Below are 22,097 nucleotides of genomic sequence, written 5' to 3' on the forward strand. Positions count from 1 at the left end.
AAGTGGCATCCATCTTTAAGGACCCCCACCACTCAGGACATGCCTTCTTCTCAAAATTGCCAAACAGGAGCCCGAAGCCAAACACTCAACATTGTAGGAACAGCATTTCCTCCACTATCAGATTTTTGAATTGTTCATGAAACCACTATTTTGCTCTCTCTTCACTACTCATGTATTTTTTCTATTGCTTATTGTACCTTATAGTTTTTTTGAAAATATATTGCACTGTTCTGCAGCCACAGGACAGCAAATTTCATGGCATTTGTTATTGATAATAAACCGATGTGCTAGCTGCATTGAAATATGAAGTCTGTACATGTATATTTGAAAAGTAATTATTTTTATTTCAGCTCTAGAAAGTATATAACAGGCACTCTGCATCAATAGCTGCAGGGAAATGCAAGACAAATCAGGAACAATTAAATATGTAAAAGTTAAAAATCTACAACCAAAGGAGTGCAACAAGCCCGTGAACAGCATTCAGTGACAAAATATACATTCTGACAAATTTGCCATGCTCTTTTACCAAAACAAAAAGCGCTCTTGGGAAAGATTCCTAACAAATAGTTCATATAAATTTATAAATATTCAGTGAGTTTTAACAGTTGATGGTAAACTTGTTAAACGGAGACAGGAAATACAGATCAAAATGTTGCTATCAGCTACATTAAATCAACATTTGAACACCACAGTCCCATAAGACAAAATTTTACATTTATCCCAAAAGGTTTCAAATTCTGTCAGCCAAGGTAACATTTATTGCAATTTGATGACTTTAAGGAGATAACTTCATCCAAATATTTGCAACACAGGTATATTAAAATGAGTTTGCATATACAGTGAAATTACCTAAAGCAACGATAATTAGTCATGTGACTTTTTTGTTGCACGTTCACACATTTCACAGAAATGATGCGTTACATCATCATTGGTTTCACAGTTTCCCTAATACTGAATATAATTAATGGTACCAAAGGATATTTTCTGTAAGTTGTATATTAAAAAAGGTCAATTTAACCTTACAGAAGAGAGAATTTATAGAGAAGCCACCTAAGAAAGACTGATTATTGAGGTTCATCTGTTTTCTTTATTTTTTAATGCAGCATTAGGCCAAATTCATAACTTTTATTTTGGATGCCATGTGTTTTAAGGCACTTGAGACAATGCCGAACCCAGTCTAACCTATGGGAGAAATGATTTTTACAACGTCCTAGAAATTTTATTCAGCAAGCCTTATTTTTCTTACAGTTCAACAGTGTCAAAGTATTTTATAACAAAGATAAATGGAGTGACAATATGGCAAATATTTAAAGTCAGCCAAAAAAAAGGTTAGGTAACAAAAAGAGTCACAATACTCAAGGCATATCTGCTTATTTACAGTAATATGGAGCTTGTGGTCCTATTAAATAAAAATGACAGATATTACAGTTTAATAATATACAGCTATAGATATGTCAGAATTCTTTTAACCCACAGGCTTTACAAGTGTTTGATTTAATCTTGCATGAGATTGTATTTGGAGCTTTCTCCTCACTTTTAGTAAATACATTGCTCCCTCCCTCCATGCATTACTTTCATACTCAATTTCAGGATTTCAACAGAAATATGATTATCTTCATTTACTGTATCATTCGTAAGGACAAACAGCCTGCAGAGCAGTGCAGATTTATCCAGTGGTAGATGTAGTAATTAGTAAGTGTGGTGAAGGCCATTTAAAGCATTAATTTCAAATGTATCATAAATTTGTACAACATGTGAAGGGTTGGTGTTTTCCGGGGAAGTGTGCAGATTTACATATCTTCAGATTAAGGAATTTTTAAAGGATATCCTAAAATATATTCTAAAGCATGTCCTGATATGGTAAGGTGTATCTGTAGTGTCTTTATTACACATACAATATTCATGTTCTGTGTAACACAGTTCTTTGAATAAATTAAATTCAAAGAGGATAGTTTGTTCACACTGGTATAGTGGGCGAGCTCTGGGTTGTCAAGGAAAACCCAAGTATAATTTTAGTAACTTTACTGGATAGTTAATAATAATCATTTTAGTTATTAACTAATAAGTGGTTTAGCTTTCCCTTTCTTTTTCCTTATTCTCCTTCTGTTGAAATTCTACCACCATATGACAGAAAAGTTGAAGCAAATATTTGTGCTGGTAAAAGGATGTTAATTCCTTTAACATCTGTGGATGGCTCAAAGAACTTTTTAGCCAATTAAGTTCTTTCAATACACACTTAGACACTGTTGGAATGTAGGAGAAATCAATTTGTGCAGAGCATGGTCCCACAACCAGCAGTGAACTGTTTGAAGACATTCATTGAGAGATAAATACTTTCTGATTAAGGCTGTGTGCAGGAAGTTAAATGTCTGCTTTTGGAGGGTATTTACACAGACACGCATTATACAAATACAGACAATCATACTCAATATGATTATTATTTTCTTTTGAATGAGACTTGTGTCTTTGTATTCTTCCCCACCATCCTGCAACCCTACCACACCCCACCACTGCTGCACACTGACCTGGCCATGGTGATAATTGTTCAGTGTGAACTCCAGTTCACACAAAATTGATGTGAAGCTACTAACTGGGTAAGAGGCCTAAACTCTATTTAAGGACATTTTAAAATGAGAACACTGCTATTTAACAAGCCTTATACATAACTCTTACTGCTTGAGAAAAAAACAAGTTAATGAACATAGTTTCTATAGACAATTATGTAAACATTTGTTGACTATGTTCAGAAGTCCATAGTTTTAAGCTAGCATTTAAGTCCAGTGGCATGTCAAACAAAAGTTCAGAGGCAGTATTTGAGCTTTAGTATTTCTACTAGTTTTACACTGCAATGTATTTGCTTTAAACAGGAACTGAATTCACTTCTAAGTTTGAAACAGCACTGAATATTCATTTGATTGTTCAGACGACTACTGCAGGGTGCTTAGGTTGGACGCTGGGGGAGTCATGGTGAATTGTCAGAAGAGGTGGAGAACTGGTCCTGATTGCATTGACAGTTGTGCTTTGTGTGGATAAATACCAGATAACACTTTTAATTATGTTGCTAAAACACAAGGTAGCAATTAGACTAGAAATGATTAAAGCCCATAAAGTTACAGCACTGACCAAACATGTAAGGTGACCAATAGCTTAATGGGTCTTTTTCTGAGGGAGGTGAGGGATACACATGCACACTGACCTGTCAGGTGCAGGGTCCTGTGCACTGAAAACAGTCTCCCACCAAATTCATTTCCACAGCAACTAAAACTGTCCCTCGAATAAAAATCCTCTGAATAAATAACTGCATTTGTCTCTTCATTTTAATTTTAAAAAAAGAAAGATCTTGATTTAGATTAAGTTCAGCTGTTTACAAACAATCCATTTTTACCTTTTCACTATTGATTTGCCTTTGGAGCGAAGCACTATTCACCTCAGTGAAGAGAAAGCCTTATATGTGCGCAAATAAATCAAGTTGCTCTATAACCACCATCTAAGTTGCTAACTTTAGATCCGAACCTAAAGAGTGCTTCTCAAAGAACACCACTGCAAAGAGCTAACAGTAAGAGTTCCAATGCCACCATCAGCACTGTATCAGGCATCAGTCAAGGCATCTTGGTGACCCAGAGCACTAATCCTCCTCCTTTCCTTTCCACTTGCTGGCAGTCTTTTTCCTTTTTCCTTTTACAAAGATGCTGTCCTAGGCAAGGCAGAAGCAAGTTTGAAGAGACAGACTCAGAAATCTGCATCCCATCCGGAGTTGTCATCGGGAGGTGGGTCATCATTATCTTCAGGGAAACTATCAAAGTTACTCGTGTCTGTTGGAGATGTCACCTGTGTAAAAAAAACACAGCCTGCCATTTTAGTCAGTGGTGAGATGAGCTCACATGAGCCTCAGTTTGGCTTTCAAGAGCACAGTAGACAGTAGGTAGAACAGAAAAAACTGCAAGAAGAACTCAGTGGCTCGACAAAGGGAGAAGAAACCCAGGTGGACAGGTATATGGTTAAGGGCAGATGGAACCAGGTGGGGGAGAGGGAGGGGTTAGGAAGAGTAAATGACAGGAAAAGAAACTCAGGTATGTGGTTATGGGTGGATAAGACCAAGAGGAAAAGGATTTGGAATTGGGAATAGAATTGGTTTAATATTGTCTTCTGTACTGAGACACAGTAAGAGCATTTCTTGTGTACTATTCATACAGATCAGATCATTACACAGTGCATTGAGGTAGAATAAGGTAAAATAATAACAATGCAGAATAAAGTGTAACAGCTACAGAGAAAGTGCAGTGCAGGTAAACAATAAGGTGCAAGATCACAACCAGGTGGATTGTGAGGTCAAAAGTCCAATTTCTTGTACAAGGGAACTATTTAATAGTTTTACTCAGCTGGGTAGAAGTTGTCCTTGAGCCTGGTGCACGTGCTTTCAGGCTTTTATCCTGTATCATTACATAGGTGACTTGAAAACGGAAAATTCAATGTTTGCGTTATTGGTTTGTAGGCTACATAGCAGGCATTGTTCTTCCAGTTTGCGGTTGACTTCACTCTGGCAGTGGACAGGCAGGTCAGTGAGGGAATGTGAAGTGTTCTTGAAGTAACATGCAACCGTAAGTGCAAGATGGCTGTTGTAGACCAAGTTCAAATGACTTTAAAATATAGGAACAGAATTAGGTCATTTGGCCCTTTGAGTTTGCTCTGCCATTTCATCATGGCTGATTCATTTTTTCTCTCAGCCCCAATCTCTTGCCTTCTCCATGTATCCCTTCATTCTCTGACCAATCAAGAATCTATCAACTTTTGCCTTAAATGACACTCTTTTATTCTGAGACTGTGTCCTCTGGCCCTAGACTCTCAAACCATAGGACACATCCACTCTATCAAGGCCTTTCAACATTTGATAGCTTTCAATTAGGTCACCTCTCATACTTCTGAATTCTAGTGAATACAGGCCCAAATCCATCAGACACTCTTTATATGAGAACCCCTTCAATCCTGGAATCATTTTTGTGAACCATCTCTGAACTCTCTCCACTGTCAGCATGCCCTTTCTAAGGTAACGGTCCCAAACCTGCTCACAATACTCCAAATGAGGTCTCACTGGTGCTTCATAAAGCCTCAACTTTACATCCTTTCTTGTATACTCTATTCCTCTTGAAATGAATGCCAACATTGTATTTGCCTTCCTCACCACAGTCTCAACCTGCAGATGAATCTTTTGGGAATCCTGCATGAGGACTCCCAAGTCCCTTTGCACCTCAGATTTTAAAATTTTCTCTCCATTTGGAAAATAGTCAACCTTTTCATTTCTTCTACCAAAGTGCATAATCATACACTTACCAACACTGTATTACATCTGTCGTTCTCCTAATCTGTCTAAGTCCTTCTATAGCCTCTCTATTTCCTCAGAACTACTTGCACCTCCAATTATCTTCACATCATCCGCAAACCTTGCAACAAAGCCATCAACTCTGTGAACCAAGTCACTGACATATAACATAAAAAGAAAAAGGTTCCAACACAGACCCATCTGGAACACAACTAGTCACTGGCAGCCAACCAGAAAAAGCTCCCTTTATTCCCTCTATTTGCCTCTGGCCTATCCGCCATTGTTTTATCCATGCTAGTATCTTTCCTGTAATGCCATGGGCTCTTAACTCGTTAAGCAGCCTCATGTGTCGCACCTTGTACAAAGACTTCTGAAGATATAAGTAGACAACATCGACCAGTCTTCCTTTTTCTATCCCATTTGTTATTTCTTCAAAGAATTGCAACAGATTTGTCAGGCAAGATTTTCCCTTGAGGAAACCATGCTGACTATGGCCTATTTTATCACATGCCTCCAAGTACCCTGAGACTTCATCCTTAACAATCGATTCCAACATCTTCCCAACCACTAAGGTCAGATTATAATTCACTTTCTTCTAGCTTTCTCCCTTCTTGGAGTGACACATGCAACTTTCCAGTCTTCCAGGACCATTCTAGAATCTAGTTATTCTTGAAAGATCATTACTAATGTCTCTACGATCTCTTTGGTGACCTCTTTCAGAAGCCTGGTATGTACACTATTTGGTCCAACTGATTTAACTAACTTCCAGTTTCCCCAAGAACTTTTCCCCTAGTAATGGCAACTTAGCCCACTTTTGACCCCTGACACTCTGGAAGTTGCACCATACTGCTAGTCTTCCACAGTGAAGACTGATGCAAAATACTTATTCAGTTCATCCACTATTTCCTTGTCCCCCATTACTACTTCTCCAGCATTGTTTTCCAGCGGTCTGGTACACACTGTCACCTCTCTTTTAAACTTTATGAATCTGAAGAAACTTGGTATCCTCTTTAATATTATTGGCTAACTTACTTCCATATTCCATCTTTGCTTTCTGTTGGTTTTTAAATACTTCCCAACCCTCTAATTTCCCACTTTTTGCTCTATTGTGTCCCCTCTCTTTGGCTTTTACTTCTCTTGTTAGCCACGGTCGTGTCACCTTGTCTCTAGAATACTTCTTCCTCTTTGTGATGTATATATCCCGTGTCTTCCAAATCGCTTCCAGAAATTTCAGCCATTGTTGCTCTGCTGTCATCCCTACCAGTGTTCTTTTCCAATCAATTTTGGCCAACTCCTCTCTCATGGTTCTGTAATTCCTTTTACTCCACTGTAATACTGATATATATGACTTTAGCTTCTCCTTCTCAAATTTCAGGGTGAATTTGATCATATTATGATTACTTCTCCCTAAGTGTTCTTTTACCTTAAGCTCTCTAGTCAATTCTAGCTCATTGCACAACAGCCATTCCAGAATACCTGATCCTGTAGTGGGCTGCTCTAAAAAGCCATCTCATAGGCATTCTAGAAAACCCTCTCTTGGAATCCAGCACCAACCTGATTTTCCTCAATCTACCCGCATATTGAAACTCCCTATTACGATTGTAACATTGTCCTTTTGGCATGCATTTTCTTCCTCCTATTGTAATTCGTAGACCACATCCTTACTGCTGTGTGGGGGTCTGTATACAATTCCCATCAGGGTCTTCTTACCCTTGCAGTTCCTTAGCTCTACCCACAACAATTCCACACCTTCTGACCTTATGTCACCTCTTTTTAATGATTTGATTTCATTTTTTACCAACAAAGCAATGCTGCCCCCTCTGCCTTCCTGTCTGTCTGTTAAATATAATGTGTCTCCTTGGACATTAAGTTCTTTCAACCATGGTTCAGTAATGCCTACAACATCACACATGCCAATCTGTAAATGTGCTACTAGTATTCCGTATACTGCATACATTCATATATAACACCTTCAGTCGTGTATTCACCCTTTTTGATTTTACATTGCAACTCATCCTACTGACTGCTTCTCCTTGCTAGGAGTCTCACTGCACACCGTGCCTTTGTTTATAAACCAACTACCTCAGCTTTAGCGCTATCGCTCCAGTTCTCATCCCCTTGCTAAATTAGCTTAAATCCTCCTGAACAACTCTAGCAAACCTGCCCGCAAGGATATTGAATCCCCGCAGGTTCAAGTGTAATCCCTCCCTTTTGACGGTCCACAACGCTCCACGGTTTACACTTATTAACACTGATGAGGTCATTTGGGAGCATGAAATGGCATGGACAAGATTGGGGGAGCTGCATGTGAATCTCTGCAGCACCTCTGCAGCACCTGGAAGGGCTGATTAGGTCTCTGGATAGTGATGAAGGATGAAGCATAGAGATTTAGGACCAGTCTATTAAAGTTCTTCCCTCTGGACAATCTCTTCACTCTAGTACTTAAGCCAGAGCACCTTTGTTTTTATCGTATGTCTATCTATCCTTAGGTTGGGACCCAGAGCTCCCAATATTACAGGCATTGTCTCACTAGGGCTTATATAATTTTAGTAAAATAATTTTACACTTGCAATCAAACCATCAGACCAAGTAAAGGCCAGCATGCCATCAGCCTTTGGTACATTTTTGTTAACTTTCAGTGATTCACCTACAAGGAAACTCAGGTCACACTGATCATTAATGTTTTTTGATTTTCAATCATTTAATATATATTCAGTGTTTCTATTTTTTGTACTAATGTGACTGACTTCACATCTTTCCACATTATAATCCATCTGCCATGTCCTTGGCTGTCACAAGTGAAGCTCTCTGGTCTTCCTCTCAAATCACATGGCCACTTGGCTTAGAACGTCAGCAAACATTTATATCAATCACCTCACTGAAAACATTGAAATACACAATGAATAGCTTGTGACCAGCACTGATACCTGTAAAACTCCATTAGATTCTGCTTTCAGACCCAAACATAATCATTGTAATACTTGTCTTTGTTTTGTGTCTGTCAATTGATCACAGTTCATGCTCACAGAACACAGATCCCTTGTGATCTGATTATTCAATAATCTTTTGTATGGCATCATATCTAAAATGTTGTGAAGATCCTCTGGCCCATCTCAAATATTCTCCTGATTACAATTTTAAATAATGTCATCAGATTTGTTAATCATCATTTCACTCTCATAAATATGCCCAATTCCTTTGTTATTTTCTGTTATTTATTAATAGAATCATAGAGTCAAATAGCATTACAGCAGATAAACAGATCATTCATCCTATCTGGTCCATGCTGAACTGTTATTCTTCCTGATCTTATTGATCTGGACCTGTACTGTAGCATTCCATGCACTTATCCCAATTTTTCTTATGTGTTGCAATCAAACTCACATCTACCACTTTATTCCACACCCGCACCCAGCCTCTGAGTGAAGAGGTCCCCCCTCCCCTTGGGTTCCCCTTAAATATTTCACCTTTTGCACTTAGCCTATGATTCCTATTTCTAGTCTCGCCCAAACTCAGTGGAAAAAGCTTTCTTGCATTAACCATATCTTTACCCCTCATAACTTTCTATACCTCTATCAAATTGCCCCTCATTCTTCTAGGCTCCTGAGAACAAAGTTCTAACCTATTTAACCTTTCCTTGTAATTCAGGTCCTCAAATCTCAGCAATATGCTTGTACATTTTCTCTGTATTCTTTGATTCGTATTGATATCTTTCCTGTTGGTAGGTGCCCAGAACTGCAAACTACACTTCAAATTTGGCTTCACCAATGCCTTATAGAACTTCAACATAATGTTCCAACTCCTGTACTCAGTACTTCAATTTATGGCATCCAATGTGCCAAAACCTCTCTTTATGACCCTATCTACCTGTGGCACCACTTTCAAGGAATTATAGATATGTATTCCCAGATCCTTCTGTTCAACTGCACTCTTCAGTGCCCTACTGTTCATCATGTATGTTGTACCCTGGTTTGTCCTCCAAAAGTGCAACACCTCATACTTGCCTGTATTAAATAACATCTGCCATTTTTCAGCCCATTTTCCCAGCTGATTCGGATCCCATTGCAAGCTTGATAGCCTTCCTCCCTGTCCACCACGCAAACTATCATAATATCATCTGCAAATTGGCTGATGTGGTTTACTACATTCTCATCCAGAACATTGATATTGATGACAAATAACAATGGACCCAGCACTGATCCCTCCGGCACACGACCAGTAACAAACCTCCAGTCAGAGAGGTAACCTCTATTACCATATGTTGGTTTTTCCCTAGAAGCCAATGTTGAATCCAATTTCCTATGTCATCCTGAATGCTGAACAGCTTGCAGGACTTTCTCGAAGACCTTGCTAAAGTCCATGTAGACAAAATCCACTGTATTTCCTTCATCAACTTTCCTAGTAACTTCCTCTAACAATTCTAGGAGATTGGTTGGATAGTAGATTCTATGATAATAGAGCCCCCTATTTTCCCTATAGGTCTTTCGTTCTTGTTCTGTTCTCAGCCTTCCAAACTGTGGAAGCTGTCCAATAACCTAAGGAATTTTGGAAAAAGACAACCAATATATCTGCTATCTTTACTTTCTAAGCTTGTCATGCTTGTCATTAGGTCCTGGGATTTACTGGTTTCCAGTTTCATTCATAACTTCGGTGCTAGTTTACTATTCATTTTAATTTCTTCCATCTTCTGATTTTTTCCTGTCCTGTTGTTTACACTATTTCCTGGCTGTTTTTTGTGTTGTGTCCATAAAGATAGACACAAAATATCAAAAAATTGTCTTGGCTATCTCCTTGTCGACCAATTAATTTCTCCTATCTCATTCTGTTTGGTGCATGCCTGCTTTTGCAAGTATTTTCCATAATATACATATCTACAGATGCATTTACAGTCTGTTTTTGTTTTGTTTACCACATTATGCTCATAATCCAATTTCCCTTTCTTTATCAATTTTGTTATTGCTCTTTCTTCAGTACTACAATATTTCTGATCCTTAGGGGTTTATTTTGCTTTTTTTGGATAAGTTGTAAATCTTTCCCTTTGATCTAATTCTAAACTCAATTTATGAAGTTTTCCTTTTGCCTTTTTGTTCCTAAAAATATTATACAGTATTTTTATTATAATTAATCAATTGTCTATTTTCTGATACACCTTTTAATATAAGTTCCTAATCTACTGTAGCCAATTCATGCTTCCTATTGAACTTTATCTTGTTTAAAAGCCAGTTTTAGATTGAACTACATCACTTTCAATCTTTATATAAAGTTGCCTTGTGACCCCTTAACTCATTAACCTAGTACAAAATACAATAAAGCTAATTTTCCTGGTTGGTTCCTCAATTTACTTATCTGGAAATCTATCTCACATATACTATATGAATTCGCTCTTCTGTCTGTGATTACATTTCCCCATGATTAATGTAATGGTGTTGCTTCATGTCCCTCTGATTTCCTGTGCCCTCAGGTTGAAAGACAAAGATTCCTAATGATGTTTCCTGCCTTGCTGTTTCTTACCTCCATCGAAACTAATTCTAAGTCTTGACTTCCCAAGCTAAAATCTTTCATCTACTCTATTTCTGCCTTCTTTATTACTAATGCTACAACACCTAATTTTAATTTTGCTTATCTCCTATAAAATTTGGTATCATGGAATATATTATTCCCAGCTTCAGTCATTTTGCAAATTGGTCTCCATAATGGCCTTTAGGTCAAACCAATTAACTTCTGTTTTTTTAATGAACTGATCTGCTTGAGAACATAGAACAGTACAGCACAGTAACAGACCCTTTGGCCCACAATATTGTGCCAGACTAATTAAATTGGTATGGAAGACACTAGCAGTTTTATTTCCCAGCAACCCCCCAGTCCAGCCCCTTCCTGCCTACATCCAAGACACTTCACATGCTCTTGATCTTTTCAATGATTTCAAGTTCCCTGGCCTGAGCATCTTATTTTCACCATGGATGTCCAGTCCCTATACACCTCCATCCACCACCAGGAAGGACTCAAAGCTCTCCATTTCTTTCTGGAAACCAGACCCAACCAGTTCCCCTCCACCACCACTCGCCTCAGTCTGACGGAACTAACCCCCAGTCTCAATAATATCTCCTTCGGCTCTTCCCACTTCTTCCAAACCAAAGGTGTAGCTATGGGCACTCACAGGGGTCCCAGCTATGCCTGCCATTTTATTGGGTATGTGGAACAGTCTATGTTCGAAGCCTATACTGGTATCACTCACCATCTTTTCCTATGCCACATCGACAACTGCATTGATGTTGCTTCCTGCACACATGTGGACTTCGTCAACTTCATCAACTTTGCCTCCAACTTCCAGTCTGCCCTCAAATTTACCTGGTCCATTTCCGACACCTCCCTCCCCTTTCTTGATCTCTCTGTCTAGAAAGCTTATCTACTGATGTCTTTATAAACCCATGGACTCTCACATCTATCTGGACTATACCTCTTCCCACCTGGTTACTTGTAAAAATGCCATCCCCTTCTCTCAATTCCTCCATCTGCATCTGCTCTCAGGATAAGGCTTTTCATTCCAGAACAAAGTAAGTGTCCTCCTCCTTCAAAGAAAAGAGCATCCCTTTCTCCACCATCAACGCTGCCCTCAACGCATCTCTTCCCTTTTGCACACATCTGCTCTTCCCCCATCCTCCCGCCATCCCACCAGGGATAGGATCCCTCTTGTCCTCACCTACTACCCCACCAGCCTCCGCATCCAGCACATAATTCTCCATAACTTTGGCCATCTCCAACAGGATCCTACACCAAGCAAACCTTTTCCCCTCCACCCCCCCCCCCCACTTCTTGCTTTCTGCTGGGATCTCTCCCTACACAACTCCCTTGTCATTTCATCCCTTCCCACTTATCACCCTCCTGGCACTTGTCCTTGCAAGAGGAACAAGTGCTACACCTGCCCCTATACATCCTCCCTCACTACCATTCAGGGCCCCAAACAGTCCTTCCAGGGGAGGCAACATTACACCTGTAAGTCTGTTGGGTCATCTAATGTATCCCATGCTCCCAGTGTGACCTCTTCTATAATGGTGAGATCCGATGTGGATTGGGAGACTGCTTTGCCAAGAACCTAAAATCCATCCTCTAGAAAAAGTGGCATCTCCCAGTGGCCACCCATTTTAATTCTACCTCCCATTCCCATTCCAACATGTCATTCCAAGCCTTCTTTACTGTTGCGATGAAGCAACATTCAGGTTGGAGGAGCAACACCATATATTCTATCTGGGTAGTCTCCAACCCCATGGCATGAACAGCAATTTCTTGAATTTCTGGTAATGGACCCCCCCCGACCCCCCATTCACCATTCCCATTTCCCTCTCTCACCTTATCACCTCTTCTACCCATCAACTCCCTCTGGTGCTTCTCCCCCTTCCCTTTCTTCCATCCTCTACTATCAGATTCCCCTTTCTCCAGCCCTTTATCTCTTTCACCAATCGACTTCCCAGCTCTTTACTTCACCCCTCTCCCCTCCCGGTTTCACCTATCACCTCCCACCTTGTATTTCTTCCTCCCTCCCCCCACCTTCTTACTCTGACTTCTCATCTTTTTTTCTCCATTCCTGATGGAAGGTCTCAGCCTGAAATGTCAACTGTTTACTCTTTTTCTATCGACGATGCCTGGCCTGCTGAGTTCCTCCAGCATTTTGTGTGTGTTGTTTGGATTTCTGCAGATTTTCGCTTGGTTGTGGATGATGGAATTGGTGGCTTTGTTGCAAAGTTTGCAGACTATGTGAAGGTAGGTGGAGGGGCAGATAGATTTGAGAAAGTAGAGAGGCTACAGAAGGACTTAGATTAGGAGATAAGGCAAAGAAATGGCAGATGGAATACAGAGTCAGGAAGTGTATGGTCATGCATTTTGGTTGAAGAAAGAAAGGGTTGACTATTTTCTAAATGGAGAGAAAATACAAAAACTGGGGTGCAAAGGGACTTGGAGGTCCTTGTGCAGGATTCCCTGAAGGTTAATATGCAGGGTGAGTCTGTGGTGAGGAAGGCAAATGCAATGTTAGCATTCATTTCAAGAGGACTAGAATACAAAAGCCAGGTTGTATTGTTGGGACTTTATAAAGCACTGGTGAGGCCTCACTTGGAGTATTGTGAGCAGTTTTGGGGCCCTATCTTAGAAAGGAAGTGCTGAAACTGGAGAGGGTTTAAAGGAGGTTCATGAAAATGATTCCAAGATTGAATGGCTTGTCATATAAAGAGCGTTTGATGGCTCTGGGCCTGTATTCACTGGAATTCAGAAGAATGAGGGGTGACCTCATTAAAACCTATCAAATGGTGAAAGGCCTTGATAGAGTGGATGTGGAGAGGATGTTTCCTCTGGTGTGAGAGTCGAAGACCAAAGGACACAGACTCAGAATAGAGGGGCGTCCTTTTAGAACGGAGATGAAGAGGAAAGTCAGAATGAAGTGAACTTGTGGAACTCTTTGCCACAGGCTGCTGTGGAGGCCTTTATGTATACTTGAGGCAGGTGTTGGTAGATTCTTGGTTAGTCAGGGCATGAAGGAATATGGGAAGAAGGCAGAAGATTGGGGCTGAGAGGAAAACTGGATCAGTCATGATGAAATGGCAGAACAGACTTGATGGGCAAAATGGCCTAATTCTGCTCCTATATCCTATGGTCAAATACCTAACTAAACTAATCCCTTCTGCCTAGACAATGTCTATCTCCTTCCATTTCCTGTACATTTAATTGCCTATCTAAGAGCCTCTTGAATGACTCCATTGTATTTGTTACCATCCGAGGTAGCACATTCCAAAGACCCACCATTCTATGTAAATAAAACTTACCACTCACATCTTTGAAGGTAAGCTCTCTCATTTTAAATACATGCCCTCTAGTGAAATTAGACACTAAGATTAGAAATATCAACCCTGAGAAAAAGATACTGGCTATCTACTCTATCTATGCCCCTCATAATCTTCTAAACCTTATCAGTATACCCCTCAACCTCCACTACTCTAGAAAAAGCAACCGAAGTTTGCAGATTGTGTGACTGCTTTGTTGAACACCTTCACTCCAACTGCGAGAAAAACCCAGGGTCTCCTCAAGGTCAACCACTTCAATTCTAATCCCCATCCCCATTCCAACATGTCAGTCCATGACCTCCTCTACTGCCACTCAAATTGGAGGAGCAACACCTCATATTCCACCTGGGTAGCCTCGAGCCTGAGGATATGAACGATTTTTGTAACCTTTGGCTATTTTACCCCTTCCTCATCCCTCTTCACTTCCCCGCTCTGTCTCCTCTCTTACCTCTTCTCTTCACCTGCCTGTCACCTCCCCCTGGTTCCCCTCCTCCTTCCCTTTCTCCCATGGTCCATTTTCCTCATCTATTAGATTCCTTCTTCTCCAGCTTTTTACTTCATCTCCCTCTCCCACCCACCTATCACCTTCTAGCTTGTATTCCTTCCTCTCCCCCAATCCTTTTATTCTGGCTTCTTCCCCCTTCTTTTCCAGTCCTGATGAGGGGTCTTGGCCCAAAAGATCGACAATTTATTCATTTCCATAGATGCTGCGTGACCTCCAGCATTCTGTGTTTGTTGCTCTGGATTTCCATCATCCGCAGAATCTCTTGTGTTTATAATCCAAGTATATCCAACCTTTCCTTATATCGTGTGCCCTCCAATCCAGGCAGCATCTTGGTAAACCTCTTCTGTACCCCGTCCAATGCCTTGGCTTCCTTGGTATAATGGGATGACCAGAACTAAAGGCAGTACTCCTGATGCAGCCAAACTAGAGTCTTATAAACCTGCAACATAACTTCCTGATTTTCGAACACAATTCTTTGACTAATAAAGGCAAGCATGCAATGTGTCTTCTTTACTACCCTATCAACACATTGAGGTCATTTTAAAGGAGCTACGTACTTGAACCCCATGATCCTTCTGCACATCAACACAGTTAAGGGTCTTGCTGTTACATTCAATCTCCCCAAGTGCAACACTACATTCGGCTGGGTTAAAATTTTATGTGCCACTTATCCACCCCATAAGTGGTGGATAGTTATCTATCTATCCATCTAGCATTTGTCTAGTTATCTGAAGGTCTCTAGTTCGAGCCTTGGCTGAGGCTTGCATGTGTGCCCTTGAACAAGGCACTTAACCACACATTGCTCTGCGATGACACTGGTGCCAAGCTGTATGGGTTCTAATGTCCTTCCCTCGGACAACATCGGTGGTGTGGAGAGGGGAGACTTGCAGTTTGGGCAACTGCCGGTCTTCCATAAAAAAAGAACCTTGCCCAGGCTTGCGCCCTGGAAACTTTCCAAGGTGCAAATCCATGGTCTATCGAGACTAACGGAGGCCTAACCTATCCACGCATATCTGCTATTTATCTATATCCTGATGCATCCTTTCCCAATTTTCCACCAATTTTTGTACAGTCAGCAAATTTACTAACCCACCCATCTATGTTAGATTCCAAGTCATTTACATATATGCTGTATATTACAAACATCAGAGATCCCATTCGGATCCCTATGAAACACCACTTGTCACAAACCTCCAGCCAGAATAACCACTATCCTCTGTCTTCTATGGGTGAGCCAATTCTGAATCCAAATGATCATGTTACCATGAATCCCAAGCATCTTCATCTTCCTTATGAGCTTTCCATGAGGGACATTGTTCAACACCTTGCTAATAACCACAAAGGCAACATCCACAGCTCGAACTTCATCAGTCACCTCTTCAAAATACTCAATCGTTAATAAGATGTAATTTGCTCCACATAAAGCAATGCTCACTGCCCCTAATTAGGGTATGGTTTTCTAATGGCTCAAAAATCTTAACCCTAAGAATCCTCTCTAGTAACTTCCCTGTCACTAACATGAGGCTCATCAGTCTAAAGTTTCTAGGATTATCCCTACTCCCCTTTTTCAATAAAGGAACAACATTAGATACTCGTCAGTTCTCTGGGTCCTCTCCTGTGGCTATAGAGGCCTCAAAGATATCGGTTAATGTTCCAGCAATCTCTTCTATTGCTTCTTTCAGCATTCTGGGATAAATGCCATCAGGCTTTATGGAGTTATCCACCATAATATTCTTTACAAAACGCAGCACTCCCTTTCTTTGTCTTGAAATGTCCCATCAAATTAGCATGCTCTACACTTATCCCCTACATCCTTCTCCTTGGTAAATATTGATACAAAGTACTCATTAAGGACCTCAGTCACATCCTCCACCTACAAGCACATGTCCCCTCCTTTACCCTCGAGTGGTTCAACCAGATCCCTAGTATCTCTTGATATTAATTTTGTTATTCATACTTCATGCATTTGGATAAGGTAAAGTTTCACATTTTTTCCAATTTTTCTCCCTGGTGACACAATTACTATAGAAACCAATTATCTTTGTTAGATATGCCCTTCTGCCTGGTCTACTTAGCTTTACCCAGAACTCTGTTCTCGTCAGCAATTTGATGTTTTTCTTGCCACTTCAAAATGTAGACTGTTTTGAATCCTCCACCCTCACCATCAACCTCTCCTATGCCCCTACCTCTAATCTTTATCAGTTAAGTCCAGTCTACTGACCCAGTTATTTGAATCATCAATCATTTCAATCAGGTGAGTTCATTCCATCTAAAATCTCTTCCTCCATCTCCATTATTGCCTATGAGGTGAAAATTTCTGCCTACGATCCTGCTCCTTGAGCTTTTAATTTTCTAATCTAAGGCTCATGAGGCAATCTATTTTTTCTATTATTTTTAAAGGTAGTCTCAACTCAACAACTCAAACTCACCCCACAGGAATTTCTATTTCTGCCTATTTCATTGGTTCTGCATTAACATAAAACCTAGATTTTCCCTAATTTCTCTTCCAGCCTCAAGGCAACATTTTTATAATCTTGGGAATGGCTATCAAAAGAGCCTTGAGATCTAGTTGGAGCCGCAGAGCATCTATATCTATCTCTGTCTCTCTCTCTCTCTGCCTATTGCCCACCACCTTTCTCAAGCCTTCATCCAGTTGCACCTTCAACCCACCACCTCAGTCTCATCTCTCCCTCTATACACTCAGTCCTGATGCAAGGTCTCGACCCCAAGCATTGACCATCCTTTGAGTCCAAAGAAGCCACTTGACCCATTGAGTTTCTGAAGTAGTTGATTTGTTGATGTTCAAATCTCTCTGCCAGAATGCCGCACCTCATCCCCAATAACCTTCACCTCACCTCCAATAACGTTCACTCACCTCTAATAACCTTCACCTCACCTGCACTTCATCCCAATAACGTTCACTCACCTCTAATAACCTTCACCTCACCTGCACTTCATCCCAATAACGTTCACTCACCTCTAATAACCTTCATCTCACCTGCACTTCACCCCAGTAACCTTCATTCACCTGCACTCCTCCATAGTGCTTCTCTCTGGGCCTGAGAGCACATACGATTGACCCTGTGGGGAACAAGTACTGGGCAGCAGGTCTATAGCATCAGTAGGGTCAGTGCAGTGGAAGATACGAGGCCTTTCCCTTGCTGAAGACTTCCTCCTAGACCTTATAGATGGAAGAGATTTCGACCAGTTTGGGTGTTGCTATCTCCTCTGGACCTTCCTTCCAGGATGACTCCTATACTTCTTAGGTGGCAGTAGTGATTCAACTCCCCTCTCTAGGTTCACAAAGCTCATTCATAGAAATAGTGGCCAAATTAGAGTCCAAATTCCAGTCTGTATCCTCAGGCAACTGCAGCAAGGCATTACAGAGGGTCCTTGTCTCCCACTCTCCAGGAATAGGCTTCAAGGATTAGCGTATAGGAACCTCTCCCTTCCTCAAGACCTGGCGGCTGGATTCCTTAAGCTTAGCTACAAGTTTCCCAGACTGCTCAGGCATCTCCATGGTCTTCTCCTACACTAGAGATTCCCTTTCTAGTTCACTGTCCCTCTCTAGACAGTGTTGGGATCTGTACAGTCCCGTTGGTCGGAACCAGCTTGTCTATCTCTGGGGGCAGGACTAGACCTCCAGAAGGCCTCAGGTTACCTCACACTGAAGGCCGCCGCCTCACTGGTCGTTGTTCTTGGGAGAGTCTGGGTGTCGGAACAGCATGCCACTAACAAACCCCCTCACAATGACTGGACCAAGCAATGACTCCCCCCTCCATCTAGTCCACGGATGGGTTTTGCTGGGACAGTCGAAGGTACCCAAGGATCAGGGGTATGAGTGGAGAGGCAACAATGTAGAAAGTAATGTCTTCCACATGATCCTCTGTCCTCATCTGAAAAACCCCAGTCTGTTGCTGGATCTGTCCGGAACTTGACGGGCAGCTGTCCAAGACAGTTGTGAGCACTGACTGGCTCAACATTTGTATGTTGAGCTAATCGGTGCTACCTAAATCCAGAAAATCACCTGCCTCAAAATCCAAAATCCACAAAAGCCTTCACCTGCCTCAAGTTCTTACTCCTGGTGAACTCCACATTCAGCACGAAACCAGAATCTATGAGATTGGGAATAGTGGCTGGTACTGTCACAGTCCTCCTGACACTGGACAATCTTAGCAGTTTCCTGACAGTTGCAGCCTGGGACATTTGGCCTGCAGGTGATCTGCCTCCCCACAGTAAAAGCAGCGACCTAGACTCTGACAGCAGAGAGTTCAGTGGGCCGACCTGCATGAGTCTGACTGGATCCCGAGCAGGCAACGGGCTGGTCATGGTCCGAGTTAGGGAGCGGAACTGTGATGCATAGGGACCAGGCTCTGACTAGCTCTCTTTGACATCCTGAAGTAGTCCCACTTTCACGTTGCCAGATGATTATCAAGATGGATCAGAACCTCTAAGTTCTCTGCTGGCTCTAACAAGGTGAGGCATCCTTCAGTTCATCTCGGAGTCTGCGGCTGTACAGTGGCCAAGGCCTCCCCATTTCAAACACCTTCTTGGGCCAAAGTCTGAAATCTAATCACGTACTCAGTTGCTGACTGTTCCCTGTTGCAGGCGGTCTGAGGCTCAGCTGGCTCCAGCAGAGTGATGAAAGACCTTTCTCAGGGCAGCCATGAATCCAAACAAACCTCTGACCAATATTCCCAATGCATGGTGGCCCAAGCCAGGGGTCTTCCAGTCAGGGAAGAGATAATGACGGCCACTTTTCCGCACTCCAAATGGAACAGGGAAGGATGGAGTTCAAACACTAATGAGCATTGAGTGAGGAAGCCGAGGCAAGAATCTTCCTGAGGTTGGAAGATGTGCTGGCTCTGCAGAATGACCGAGCGGTTCTCCCAAGTGACACTAACTTCCTCCTTCGGAAATCTGATGTAGGTTGTGAATCTCCAGGCTTTGCCTGGAAATCCTTTCACTGTGGCTGGCCACAGCAGACAAAAGAGTCTGATACCCAGCTGGGTCCACATTGGCCCAATCGACGAGAGTCTTTGACGAAGCAGGTTTAGACCCAAATGCTGGAGTTTCTGAAGCAAGGATCGAGACACGGTATCAAACTGGATCAAGAACTGTGCACAAAACAAACTCCATACAGTATCCCAGTAGGGCGTACAATTGAGCACCTAACCACAGTTCAGGTGTTTTTTAAATGCTCAATTCTTGGCAGCTGAAACATGATAGCCAATTAGCGGGACCATCCTGAACCTTTAGTGGGGCCGCGTCAGCTATCCATACTCCGGAGGGTTAGAACTTTTAAATCCCAGAAGCTGGTACGGTTGGGAGTATCGCATAAGAAATGGTGTCCTCAGAAAACTCTGGAAAACATCTCTCAGAAGCCTCCTCTCAGCAAAGACGGATATCAATGATAATGGTTACCATGATGGAAGAGTCATGGACTGATTCAGGAAAAGGCTGTTTGGTGACTGGGCTCTTAAACCTGACACAAAACTCGAAGTTGAAACAGGAACCCGTCACCCTTGGCCTACAACACACTTCAGGGTCTTCATCTACCCAGAATGAACACCTTACCCTAATGGACAGGCATCACCAATCAAAGATGGCATTGTCTCTCTATAAACACCATTTATTAATTGGCAGGTGACTCCACTCTTCTTGGCAGAATCTCAGATAGCAGTGAGGATCCATACAGAAATGACACAGATCAGGTGGTTGATTGGTGTCACAACAGCCTTGCACTCAATAGAAGCATAACCAGAGAATTGACTGTGGACAGGAAGGGGAAGTCGGAGAACACATGCCAATTGCCATAGAGGGGTCAGCGGTGGAAAATGTGAGCAGCTTCAAGTTCCTGGGTATCAACACCACTGAGGATCTGTCCTGGGCACAATACATTACTGCAATCATGAAGAAGGCATGTTAGTGGCACTACTTCATTAGTAGTATGAGAGAATTAGTTAGGGCACCAAAGACTCTTGCACATTTCTATAGAAGTACGGTGGAGAGCATCCTTACTGGTTGCATCCCATCTGGTACGGAGGCTCCAATCCACAGGATTGCAAGAGGCTGCAGAGGGTTGTAGACTCAGCTAGTTCTATCATGGGCAGAACTCTCCCTACCACTGAGGACATCTTCAAGAGGCAGTGCCTCATAAAGGCAGTATTCACCATTAACTAACTTCATAATCGAGGAGGTAGAGGAATCTGAAGACCCACTCTCCTTGATTCAGGACTAGCTTTTTCCAGTCTGCCACTAGATTTTTGAACAGTCTATAACCCCAAGAACACGACCACAGTATTCCCATTTTGAAGTATTTATTTATTTTGCGATTTTTATCAATCTTACATCATTGCACTCTGCTGTTGCCAAAAGAAACCAACAAATCTTATGTCATATAAAACACCGATAAGAAATATGATTCTGATTCTGATAGTCAGCAAATCCATTCCAGGAACCAATATCCACAGACCTCCCAGACCAGCACTCCCAGCATTAAGGATTAAGTTGCCCCCAGTTGCCTCAAAGAGTCAGAAGGAGATATAATGCAAAGTGATCCACCTAGTCTGTGCCAACCATTAACCACCCATCTTCACTAATCCTACATGAATCCTACTATTTTCTTCTCTCCCCCTACCCCCCTCCATTGGGCAGGGTAAATTATTCGCACGGCTGACACTAGACTCTCAAAACTGTTGAGCTCCATCGTAGCAGGGAATTACCAGCAGCACAGAGGAAAATAGTCAAGGATGTTGATAATGTCTTCTCCGAACATCTGATATTCCCACAAATAGGTGAGAATCCCTGGTCCATGACTATTTGAAATAGACAAAGGGCAGACTGATGGCATTGATGACTTTGAGTCGAGGCTCAGTGAAAACAGCAAAATGACATTCCAATCTACCAAACTACCCTGTGGCCTGCCTTGTCAAGAAACTCCTGTCCGTGAGTCTCACATTGGTCTGATCAGCTCACTTGGAACCCATGGGTTTGGAGCAGAAGCCTGTCACCCTCATACCCCAGTGATGGCTGGAGAAGAATACGGGCACTACTAACTATGCACAGCTCCACTGTATCTTTGTGCTTTCCAGTAGGGCTGGAGCTTTGAAACCACAACCATCAAAGATGGCGTCACTTTTAAATTCCTTGACCACTGGTATATTAGTCATTGGAGACAGTTATAGCTGAGAAGGGCCATAATCATAACTTTCAGATTAAAATATTTACCAAGAATGGAATGTTAATTCATCAGCTTACTTCTCAGAAGAAAGGCATCACATATAGCATTTATGTAAAGGCACTTACATCAATGAAAACATAGAGGAAAATCTTTTCCATTTGTCACTTAAAATAAATCTGATATAATGGAGTGATTTAAATGCAGTAACCTAACCATACTGGCTAATCTATTGAATCCCAAATTGAGAAACTTCCTATAATC

The 22,097-nt window shown here is 41.7% G+C and overlaps 1 protein-coding gene across 2 annotated transcripts in view; it reads right to left on the reverse strand.

The window, feature by feature from the left end:
* Positions 1 to 343: 343 nt before the first annotated feature.
* The window catches only part of prkg1b (protein kinase cGMP-dependent 1b), a 730,867-nt gene continuing 709,113 nt past the window's right edge, over positions 344 to 22,097 (reverse strand). For both annotated transcript variants that reach the window (XM_059947430.1, XM_059947429.1), the window contains one exon: positions 344 to 3,828. In XM_059947430.1, coding sequence (XP_059803413.1) covers positions 3,730 to 3,828 — 99 coding nt within the window. In that variant the 3' untranslated portion in view covers positions 344 to 3,729. The remainder of the gene's footprint in view (positions 3,829 to 22,097) is intronic.

The sequence above is a fragment of the Hypanus sabinus genome, chromosome 22 (genome assembly GCF_030144855.1).
Source record: "Hypanus sabinus isolate sHypSab1 chromosome 22, sHypSab1.hap1, whole genome shotgun sequence".
NCBI lineage: Eukaryota > Metazoa > Chordata > Chondrichthyes > Myliobatiformes > Dasyatidae > Hypanus > Hypanus sabinus.